Genomic DNA, 12,412 nt, shown 5'->3' with positions numbered 1-12,412 from the left:
TTGTTTTACTGTGCCCATTTTACACTGTCCCAAGACGTAAGTTCCTGGTGGGAATCCTGAAAGACTCAAAATTTAAACACGCAAAATTGGCCCTGAGGTTTTTAAAGGAAGCTGAGGATGCTTATACCCTTTTTTGTGTTATAAACTTTATCCGGATGGCAATACGGCTGAGGAACACCAGAGAATCTGGACCCTAACATTACTTGGCACCCAAATAATTGAACTCTTCCTCCCCTAGCTTAATGAATTACGGTCCCTGAAAATTCTAATTTTAACATCCTTAACCTTTTAATGGAAACATTATTCTCGTTTTAAACTTTTTTGTCTGTATTTTGTATTTGTGCTTTTATGGTGTCTTTTTAAGAACCGAATAAAGATTACAAATTGAATTGAATTGATTGATATCGGACATCGCGAATATTATGAGGACCCACCCTCCATGGAAACCATACCCAGAAAATTTCTGAAAAAACTGAATTTGGAATACCTTGAGGATAAAAGAAGACGAGCAGAAGCCAGTAAAAAGACAGTTGCTTCGCACAATTTAATATTGACTGATGTAAAAGTACAGCCCTATTTAACCCTGTTGATGTCAAATTATGATTGATTTCTTTTAACCCGCTTTATTTTTTTTTTATTTTTTTTTTTTTATTCCTCATATACCAATTTGGGTGCTCTAGACGGAGATCCTCTCCCCTCCCCCTGGCATCATGATGTTACGCCCACAGAATTCGACGCCAGAGAGAGCCGGAAAGAGATACTCCCCTCTAGTGTTTACTGTTTGCTTTATCCACCTCAGCCTCTGCGACTTGGCGACCCTCGGATTGGTTGAGGACTAAGCACCAACAGTACCCAGGTGAAATCATCGGAATACTCTCATCTGTTCCGCCATGCCACAAGGAGTTCCCAGATCTTAGACTCTGAGGAATTATCACATGCTATATCAGATTCACTGATATAAATAATATACCTTAAACACTCAGAAAAGGTGGGAGCATCTTCAGATTTCCATACTTTACATATTTCTCGTCTAGCCAGTAACATCACATAGAAAATAAATTTAGTCTGCTGGTTCGCAAGCTGGTAATCCGTCCCCAGACCGAACAGAATCATTGCTGGTGAAAGCACAATCCGAGTTCCTAGTACGTCCATCAAAAAACCCTCAATTTTTTTCCAAAACAAGTTAAGGCTAGGGCATTCTACAAACATATGTAAATCATCTGCCTCTAATGATTTACACCTTGGGCAGCTATATTGTATGTTTGTGATCCTTGTCAGTCTTTTTGGGGAGAAATATACCCTGTACAGTGTGAACAGATGGTTTCGTTTAAGAGGAGCGGATTTTACTATTCCGTTCACCAGACTAAAAGAGTCCCCCCACAAGTCTACCAGTTTGTTGCTATCCAGCCCCACAACATCCCCCCAGAGACTCTGAAGTTCCAAATCAGTAACTCCCTCTTTTTCCATCAAAGTCTCATACCAAAAAGCGAGTTCTTTATCCCAACGCCCCTTTCTATTTACAAAATCAAATTTCGGGTTAGATGAACAATCCCATATTTCCGTAGACCACCAGCTTGACAACTGATAATATTTAAATCTTGTGAGGGTTCCTCCCGTCAACAGAGAGAGGGAGTCCCACCCCAATAGCTGTTGATCATTTTGTAAATCTCTCCACTGCATTAACCCTGCTAATTTGAGAGGGGTTGACAGTTGGTCTCTAAGGCATTCTGGGGTCCCTGGAGAGTCCCATATTGGGGCCTGAGAGGCGTAGTATGGAATTTGTAGTTTCCTCCTGAAGAAAACCCAATTCTTCAGAGCCGTGACTAAAACCTTTAGCCTGACCTTTTTGTAGAATCTGGGGTCTCCAAACTTAAATAAAAAGTATTCATGACCTTGGGGGATACCATGCAATATTGCTTGAAACAAACGTCCCAAAAAAGATGTATCTGCCTTACCTGCCATAACTCTAAAATTTTTAAAGTGGAAGGAATGAGCATAATGCAAGATGTCAGGTAGCGCCAAACCTCCCATTTTTAATTGTCTCCTTAACTTTTTAGCAGAAATTCTGGGCATTTTGGAATTCCAGATGAATGAGCCTATTTTTCCTTGTAGTTTTCCCACCGCCTTTGTATCGAAAGATAAGGGTATTGAATTAAACAGGAAAGTTACTTTTGGTAGTATAATCATCTTTATAAGATTCACCCTCCCGAAGATGTTTAATGGGAGCCCGGACCAACGCTGTAATTGTCCACAGATTTCCTTATACACCTTATCCAGATTAACTTTCGATATCTGAGTAATGTCCTGGACTAATTGAATCCCAAGGTACCTCATCCTTATTTTTGTTTCAGGCAACACTGCCTCCTGGTTCCATTGCATAATTTCCGTTTTATCCTTATTTATTCTATAACCAGAGGTCTTTCCAAAAGCTTCTGCATGTTCAAAAAGTCTAGGTATTGCTACCTCAGGATTGGAAGTGAACATTAAGAGGTCATCTGCATATAGGGCGAATTTTAGATCCAGATCGTTTATTGAAAAGGGTTTTATTAAATGATCTGCCCTTAGTTTATTCACTAATGGCTCGATATATAAATTAAACAATAGGGGGGAAAGGGGGCACCCCTGCCTAGTGCCCCTTGATATTTGCACCCAATCTGAGAGCGTCCCATTTACAAAAATCCTTGCCTTTGGGTTCAAGTACAGTGCTTTTATAGAGGTGATAAAGTTAGTAGGTAAACCGAATGCGGACAATACATCCCAGAGGTAGTCCCAATTTACCTGGTCGAATGCCTTTGCGGCATCTATTGCTACAATAGTCAGCGGAAGTCTCTTATCAGTAGCATAGTCTATTGCTGTGATGGCCTGAAAAGTCAGCTCATTGATCTGCCTACCTGGCATGAAACCCCTCTGATCCTCATGTATAATAGTTTTAATCACTTTGGCTAGCCTCGCCGCCAATACTCCTGCAAAAATTTTGTAATCAGTGTTCAGCAGGGAGATCGGCCTATATGATTCAATAGTCAGGGGGTCCTTATTCGGCTTCAAGATTAAAGCAACTGAGGCCTCCAACCAGGTCTTTGGAATCGGTTCACCAGCCAAATATATTTTATTAAACAAAGAAGTGAGAACTGGGACGATTATCTCCGCACCAATTTGATATACCTCCACAGGGAGTCCATCCGGGCCCGCAGCTTTCCCTTTTGCCATCTTCTTCATCTGATTATGAACTTCCCCCTCTTTTATCTCAGATTTTACAAAATCAAAGTCGTCCTCCTGACACTGCGGAAGTCTGACCCCCTCCAACCATCCATCACCAACCAGATTAGATTTGTCCCTGGTTTCAGAATATAAGGTCTGCATGTATCTTCTTGCCTCTTCCGATATTACTTCATTGGCATAGGAGACATCACCAGAGCTTTGCGCTTTAAGGCCGTTGATTTGATTTCTTGCTCTATCAGACCTAGCCTTCCATGCAAGGAGGCGGCCACATTTTTCCCCATATGCGAAGTTGCTAAGTTTACTTGAATCCCATTTCTCTTTAATGATCTTATCAAGATTCGCCTGATATTTCGATTTCAGATTTTCTAATTCTTGTTGTAAGGTGTGTATATTGGCATGTTGTTCGAGTGAAGCCTTCTGCAATTGTTGCTCCTTTTGCTTAATCTCCTGTAGTGAATTCCTCTCTGTTTCCTTCCTATTCTTACTTCTCTTAATCATTATGGTTGTGAAAAAACCCCTTAGGTAGGTCTTGAAAGCTTCCCACACTATTTGTTCTAGTGTTAAACATAAAATATTCCTCCATTTGTCTCCTCAGATCTCCCCTTATTTCCTCCTGTTGTAATAACGATCTGTCTAATGTCCACCTTCTGGCCTGCCCTCCCTGTGGAATCTTTATAGACAGGGTTACTACTGAGTGGTCAGATAATATAGCTGGAACATAAGAAGTGGTCATGACTTTGGATACAAGCTCTTGATCGATTAAGAAAAAATCTATACGTGAATGATGTTTATGCCTGTGGCTGTAAAATGAGTAATCTCTATTTTTCTGGTTTTTGATTCTCCATACATCTAACAGACTAAATTCTTTCATAATAGTTTTAAGCTCTCTCTTCGATTTAGGTAGAGAAGAAGAAGCGGCCCTAGAAGTACGATCAAGTTTTGAATCAAAAACTAAATTGAAATCCCCTCCTAAAATAATAGGTGTATCTTGCTCCAACAGACTGGTTTTTAAGCTAATTAATGCATCTGGACAGTCCTGGTTCGGACCATAGTAGACTCCACAAGTCAGCCTTATGTTGTTTATAGTTATGAAGGCAGTCAACCATCTTCCCGTGTCATCAGTATCGTACTTTTCCACCCTTACACCACTATTCACTCTAACAATGATTGCCACACCCCTTATTTTGCTGCTTTGATTAGAGCAGAGGAGATCTTGTATCCATCTTTGATTTTTGAAGGCAATTTTACATTCCTTCTGGTCTAAATGTGTTTCTTCTAGCATAATAATATGAGCATCTGATTTTCTCAGAAACTCACAGATTCTTTTCAGCTTTTTATCCTCTCTAAGCCCGTTCACATTCCAGCTTATGAACTTTAAATTATCCCCCGCCATTGATCATATGGCCGTCGCTGTCGTCATTATTTGATATAACTATAATTTCCAAAGCTATTTTAGATACCATTGATATATGAGGAAAATTTTCTTTTGTATTTTTTAACCCTTCCCCCCCCTCCCTTCCCTTGAGGAACCCCCCCTCTTGAACCTTGGCGATCTTATCGCCGTTGAGAGCCTTGTCCCTGGCCTAGTCTCTGCCTCACCTTAGTGTGTTTACATATTCTGTATCAGTGCCTCTATCTCCACCTCATATCTGTGTATTTTTAGTGCAAAAGAAAGAGAAAATTGTGAAAAAGAAAGTTTTTTTTTTTTTTTTGGGGGGGATTTCTTCTTTTTGTTCTATTTTTTATTAATTTCACTCCCAGACCCTTCTTCAAGTATTCTTTTTCTTCGTTATATTATTTTACAATGTGTTTTTTTTTTTTTACATATATTACAGATATTTAGTTACGGGCCTCTCTTTGTGCTTGATGATCCTTCATTGCTTCCAGAAAACGGTCTACTTCCTGTGGGGAGATAAAGTTATAAGTCTTGTTGTTCCAGACAACTCGCAATGATGCTGGGAATTTCATCATGACTTGAGCACCGAAACTTCTTAGTTCCTGCATACGTGATCCTAACTCCCACTATCGCTGAGCGGTTACCTTGCCTACATCTGAGCGGATTGAATATTTTACTGAGTTGATCTGCAATGATGTATCTGTGAGCGCCCTGCTCAAAATCAGCTCCTTCACCGAGAATGTTAGGAAGTTTACTAGGATTTTCCTTGGTGCATTCCGCTCAGGGTGTTTCCGAAATGGATCTCTGTGTGCTCTTTGGATTTCCTTTTCCAATTCAATGTCTGGCCTATCCTTCAATACACCTTCTCGCAGTAGTTTGCATACTAAAGTCTTCACGTCCCCATTCTCTATTCCCTCCGGAACCTTTAGAAACTTCAAATTATTTCTCCTGGAATGAATTTCCAATCGCTCCAAATCTAGTTGCAGAGACCTGTTCTGCTCTCTCAATTCCGTTATGGCCTTAGAGTGCGACTCATACACTTTTGTGAGAGTAGCGACCTCTCCCTCTAAAGCCTCCGTTCTAGTACCTATCTCGTCCATTTTATTCTCCAAACTTGTGCATTTTCGAGTGATCTCACTCTGGTTCGCTTCCGATGTTGCAAATTTAGGGAGCAAGCTTGCCAGGAGGTCTTCCCTCAGAGTAAGTAAGAGGCTCTCTAGGCTTTGATTTTCCTTTCGTGGCTCATCTGATGATGATGCTGCAGATGCCGATGCTGATGCTGACAAGGACATGGACAAGGATGGCGATATAGGTATAGATATAGAAGAAGAAGATATAGCTATAGGTGTTGTCTCAAGCTCAAGTTCTTCTGGAGTCTCCCCTAGATCTCCCCGGTCAGTCTCGGGGTCCAACATCAAAGGGGCATATTTGTTCTGGAGCGTGACATTTAGTTGTGAAGGGTCTCCCAATGCATTAGCCGGGGGGGCCAGAGGGGCCTGTCCTGTACCTGTATCAGTACTTGCTTGCACTACTTGCTTTGTTTGCCCACCACTTCCTTTTGAACTGGGTCCAGTGTTTAACATAGGGCTGGAGACTGTCTTCTCCATTATCTTAAAATAGGATACCAAAGAGGGTGGAGGTTTAGTTGATTTAGCAATAATACAGCCTTTCTTCAGCTTTCTGCAATCCCCTAGTTTACTTTTTTCTTTTTTCTTCTGTTTTGGGGTTAAAGGGGTTAATGTAGCTGGGCAGCCTGGTCTATTACCTCCTAGGAGTAGCAGCTCTTTGTCGTGTAGAGAGCGCAGGAGGTATCTATTTCTAGCTGCTGCTGGGGGGACAACAACCCCTGGAGTCTGCTTCAATATTAAGCCTGCCCCTCCGGTTTTTTGGCTCTCCTGGCCCTTTTGATCCTGACTCCCCAGCAATAAACACACCTTCTCCTCAATACTCGTTGTGGTTTTGGTTGATGCTGCCCCAATGTCCATTCCTTCGGGGCTCCTATACTCTGCTGAAGCCTGACCCTTGGTCCCCACCACTGACGCTGCACTAATCCGCTCCCAGTGCTCCACACTCTCCTTAAACACCAAGGTGTCGTTCAGTATCCCCCCTCTTTGCCTTTCATACAGGGGACCGATCACGCTCACCGTGCTCACCGCTTGCCTTCCTCTGCAGCTGCCATTCACGTAAATCCCTGGAGGAAGATGGCGGCAGGTTAACGCCGGCTGCGAGAGCACGTCCTGGACCTAGGAGAGACTGCCGAGTGAGACAGTGGTGTCAGTGCCGGTAGCAGCGAGATGCAGGAAACTAAGTGGTGAGAATATGCGGGGATTTTTTTGTTGTGAGAATAATGCCTCGGGTCTCTGACGGAGTTATTTGATTTTTTCTTCACGGAGTGGGAACCCAGGGGCGCTAGGACCTGCGCACGCATGGGACGTCCCCGGGAGAGTTACCCGGAAGACACGACGCTACGGGCGGCTGCAGAGCAGCGCGGCGCCTGGAGTTTGGCAAAAGTCTGGTGCAGGACACGAGCGGCGGCGGCGAGGATTTACGTGAATTAACCCGCTTTAGATTAAATCATGTTTTTAGACTTCTGTCCTTCCCAGAAATGAATTTATGGTCGCGACATTTACCCACCTGCCCCTGTGATGATTCCTCGTCCCAATCTGATATTCACATTTTATTCTTTTGTAAATTTTATACTATACCTCGCAAAAAAGTCTTAATCCCCTTCCTTAAAGACATGAATTTAAACAGATGTTGTTTAGCTTTCCTAGAGTGTCAGAGAATGGACACAGTTTTAACTGTTGTGGTACTTTTAAGTTATTTTAAACAGGTTCTTAAACTACGGAAAACTATTGGTGTAAATGAAATATAATGATACTGTGTGTTTTTTAACTAGATTTGTATAAAGTGTAAATTTCATGTTGATACTTTCATGGTTAATGTTTTTAACCGAATAAAGTACTTTCTGATTCTGTATGTTAGAAGGATAATGCAAGTCAGAGAATTTGAGGACAAAATAGAGGAGCATGGCTGAACACCAACTTCCTTTATAAAGTTACGGAAATTGAATATGGCTTGCAATATTCTTCTTTTGTTTATGTATTGCGTGGGATACTGATTTTCTCTTGCTTTGATGTATGTGATGTCCTAGTACCAACCTCTTTCTGAATCTGTAATATTGAGCTAATATGTATAATATGAGCTTGTAACGGCGGAAGCAAATATTATTAGAACTTTACTACAGAGCATTTTAAAATCCTATTTCAATATGTGACGCACATATATTGACGCCTCTGGTTTTAAAACCTATCCCTATCATTGAGCCTCAATTTAGACCTTCCTGGAGGCTCTCCTCCCCTTTCCATTGACGTGCCCTCCACCATGGAAAGTGGATAAAGGGAGCTTTTGTGAGCTAATGGCTAGCAGTCCCCACTGCCTTCATTCTCCCATGCCTGATTATGTTAGTCTTCAGAATCAGGCTCTGGAACTCCAGTGCCGCTAATATCAGAAAGGAAAAAGAAAGTGGTAAGTAATGGAAAGTTTGGGGATTCTTTGTTTATCTTAACCAGCTACCCTCCAACATATCTCCCTCTTGTACAATATGACACGCAAAGCTCAATCTCAGTGGGCTGTAAAAATCCTCCCCAGCTTATAAATCTCCTAAGTAGCAAATGTACTTTTTTTGCCATACCATACCTCTGTTATCAATTGATAATACAACATTAAGCAATGTCAAGAGCCCTGTCAATGCCGAATGGAATCTGGGTGTGAGGTAATAAGGTGAAAGCCATTGAAGGAAAACTTTGTGTCCGTTGTAGGACGCCCGCTCTTTACACAGTGTACTGCGTTTTGGTCCACGATATAAAGAGTCCAGGCAACCTTTATTGGTTTAAAGAGGCAAAAATGATAACACTAAATGCTCTTATATGGTAGTCTGGGCGAGCAGTTTAGGCTGATCAGACAGTAGTTCGAAGCATTTGTTGTACTCATTGACGCAATAAGTGAGACACAGACTCGAGAATACACCCAAGACTAATTTAGAGAGAAAAAATTGTATTTTTATATCAATTTTGATACCAAAAACGTAATCAATTAAGTACTTTTAAAATATGAATTTTTATAGGTAAGGGAATAGTTCACCTAAATGCGTCTTTACGCAGTAATACTTCCCTATGAGAGAAAAGGCATATGTTGCATACAGTTATTTGCGATCAGTTTCTGGGGGTCTACTTACCCCCAGAAACCCCAGGCCCCCTACGACTTAGGGTCGTAGGGGGCCATGGTCCAAAGTACCACCAACAGTTACTAGTTACCTTCCCTGGGGCATCTGGGTGCAGAGGTGCTGGTCGGGTTGGTAGTTGTGCTATGCTGGTGGAAAGATAGGCCACCTAAAAACTGGCTTCAGAAGGGGACTAGGGGGCTTTCGTCTCAAGGGTCCTGGGGACAAGGGAGCACAGCTAGTTTGTCGGTACCCGGGCTGGGGTGCAGTGTGTGAAGGTCGGCTGGACTATTTACCTATACTGCATACAGTGTCTGTAGGCATTGCACAAAGGAGGTATGCCATGTTGTGCCTTCCCTGTTCTCTGCGCCTAGGCACAGAGCCTGCAATGGCAGTTTGCATGTTGATGCGGGGGGGTCCCCAAGGGTGGCACAATACATGCTGCAAGCTTTAGGGACCCTCTTTAGCCTCTTTGCCCTAGGCACCAGGAGTATAATTTACTAGGGACTTAAAAGGGATGCTAAAGGTATTGTCGATTGTGGGAACAATAGTACAGTTCTAGGGAAAGATCTGTCTCTGGGGACCTGGATAACAGGAACACAGTGCACTTCTGTCAAAATTGCACCAGATACCAGGCACAAACTGGGGGTGACCATGTAAAAAGGGGGCAGTTTCCTGCACCGATGATTAGCCGAAAGTGGGCTCAGCCACCTCTTTGAGATGCTCAAAGGCGCTCCTCCTCTGGAGCAAATGTTTTGCCGTTTGGCGTGCATGAGAGCTTTCTCCCGTCAGTGTGAGAACCCTGATTCATAGTTGGCCCCGGAGTTGGAGCACTGCTGTGCCTGCACTCTAATGTGACGTACTACAATTAAGAACATGTTATGCACATGGGAGTACTTTATGTAAATACCTCTTTTCCATAGTGGAGATAGTTTGAACAGGAAGTTTATTTTCCGGAGTACTAGAAAAGCAACCCTCGCAGATAGGCATTGTAACATCTCGTTTCTCCTGGGAAAAAAAAGTTGATGGTGATTTAAAAAAATCTTAAGTACTGAAGTTCGTCAAAAATGAATAGCAGTACACTGCAATCCTGGTGGAGGTGTTTGCGCAACATAACTAAAATGGCTTTGGGGACATTCTATGGGTTTTTTCATCTCACTTGGGACTGGAAACCTCTAGCTTTCCGAGTACTCTGTATTTTTTGGAAAGAAAAATAACCCTTTTGAATAGTTTACAGGCTTTGCTCACAACTGACACAGTCTTTGCAGCTGAATCTGAGGAGGCTCAAGGTGGGATTTTTGTACAAAAGACAAAAAATATGGAGAAATGCTAAACCGGTCTGCTGATCTAGGAAAACTATTGCACCTGGTTCACTGCATCTAAGCGGGCTTTCGGATAAATGTGAGAAAGATCAAAGAATGAATTGGGACTAGCATGCAGGTTGTGCATTAACAGTATTCTGTCTGTAAGGGGACCTCACCTCCCGAAGCCTCACCTTTAGAGGACAGAATTTTAGATGGCCATCTACCCGAAAACACGATCTCATTAATATACAAGAAATGAATTAATAATATGGCGGATCCCCTCCAAGCACTGCGGGACAAATGGAGGTGAGATGGGAGTTGAACTAGATGACGAGGACTGGCAAGAGGTGTGTCCTCCCCTAGAGTAGTTGCCATTCCGTCGCGCTTAGGTTGGTGCAGCTTAAAATCCTACATAGAATATATATCACTGGGCCTCATTTGGTGCTAATGGGAAGATCCGTTAATGGAGAATGTAAGTGACGCTGTGGCCATATGGGGACATTCATGCATACCATCTGAGAGTGTAAATATATTGGTTCCCACTGGGGCAAGGTCCAAGACACAATCATCGCGGTGTTACATGTCCATCTTCGCCCAGTGGTGCGTAAGTGCCTCTTGAATATATGGGATCCCACGGACCTGAACACTCATCAGACTCAGTGGGCTACCCTAGGGTTCATGCTTGCTAAAAGAAATATTGCACAATTCGTTGGCGTTTTTGGACTCTGCTACACCTTCCTTTTTATGACTGCACATTGGGGTTGATTAGGGGGTTGTCGCACATCCCTGTTATTCAGGTTTATGTAAAGGGTGTTTTTCCTAGGAGAGTACTGGTTTGAACTGGTTAAAAACTTAGAGCATATCTCTTCATCCATGGGCTCTCAGTTGCTGTCTTAGTGGGACCATAGGCCTTCTGGAGAGGAGGGCTGGTTAGTTGAATTAACCAAAAGCTGTCTAGCCCAGGAACAGACACCCTAGACAAAAATCGTGAACACTAAACTATTCATCTATCTGTATGGGTTATTAGTAAAGAATAAGACCAACAGTTTGTCATAGCTAACAAGGGTTTGGTGAAAGGCCACATGACTTGAACATCTCTTGCAAACTATAGCAAAGGCTTTACCCTAGGACTAGGGGCCACTGAATTTATGCAACAGGGCGGACAATTATGCTTAAAAAAGGCATGTTTTGTAGTGTAGTGCAGCACAGTCTGTATCATTATTCTATTATTTGTTTTGTCATTTTAGCAGCTGTTAATACTTGGTTTTGTTCAGGTTCAAGCCTCGGGTGCAATGAGTCTTAACTACATCCACTTTGGGGTACTTGCTGTATACCAATCACTTCCTGAAGTTTGGCAATGGTGTCCCCCAACTGTCTAGAATTACACGTAGGTCCATCCTAGTTCTATGCTATTTTTGATAAATTGAGCTTCTGAATCGAGCTGTGGACATCTGCTTTGCAAAGTAGGTACAGATTGGAAATCAAGCAGTAAACCCACATGGTAGGTGCACCTACACGCGTGACGTTGAATTATTGCACTAAAAGTCACCTATGTCCTTTTTCCTTCTCAGATGTATGATCGTGCAATCAGTGCCCCAGCCAGCCCCAGCAGAGCAAACTCATCAGGCAAGAGGAGTTGGGAGGAGCCCAGCTGGCTTGGGTCCTCCTCACGACCCTTAAACAAGGATATGAAGAGTGGAGTTAGCCGGTCCCTACAGACGCTGCCTACTAACTCCTCAGCATTTGAGAGAGGTGAGGATAGCTGGAGATGAATTATTGATCGAGATCAGAAAAGTCAAGGTTTACTTGACATGATGGTCAGATGAATCTAATGCAAAAGAGAAGTTAGGATGTTTTGTGTGGTGAGATAGAGGTAGGTGGGATAGACTGACTAAGGTATCAATAGGTGGGGGGTCAGGCTCAGTCTTTCTCTCTCTCTCATTTAGTGTCAGCCCTTCCTTCACTTACCCCATCTACCTTCACCCTGATTCAACATTCTCATCTCACGACCTTCCCACCACCCACTTACACAAATACATGGACTAAACCATGGAAAAAAACTTGGTTGCATTTTGGGTACTGCTGTCTGCTAGTCAATTGATGGGCCTTTTGATATTAGTTAATAAATGTCATCAGTGACTCTGCGATGCTCAACACAATGGTTCCGCCTCCAAGCCTACCAATATTCACAGCACAATTAGAAGGCTGGCTCAACCTGGATATAAAATTACCCCCCTTCTCCCCCCCCCCAAAAAAAACACAACTGGAAAC

At 42.7% G+C, this 12,412-nt stretch overlaps 1 protein-coding gene across 1 annotated transcript in view; it reads left to right on the top strand.

Annotated features, from left to right (window-relative positions):
• The window catches only part of MIEF1 (mitochondrial elongation factor 1), a 65,790-nt gene that overhangs the window by 20,262 nt on the left and 33,116 nt on the right, over positions 1–12,412 (top strand). Inside the window, exon 2 of the mRNA XM_078683429.1 lies at positions 11,713–11,893. Coding sequence (XP_078539555.1) covers positions 11,713–11,893 — 181 coding nt within the window. The remainder of the gene's footprint in view (positions 1–11,712; positions 11,894–12,412) is intronic.

Source organism: Lissotriton helveticus, chromosome 1_1 (genome assembly GCF_964261635.1).
Source record: "Lissotriton helveticus chromosome 1_1, aLisHel1.1, whole genome shotgun sequence".
Taxonomy (NCBI): Eukaryota; Metazoa; Chordata; class Amphibia; order Caudata; family Salamandridae; genus Lissotriton; species Lissotriton helveticus.
The sequence above is the reverse complement of the archived record's forward strand: the minus strand, read 5'-3'. Positions and strand labels throughout refer to the sequence as shown.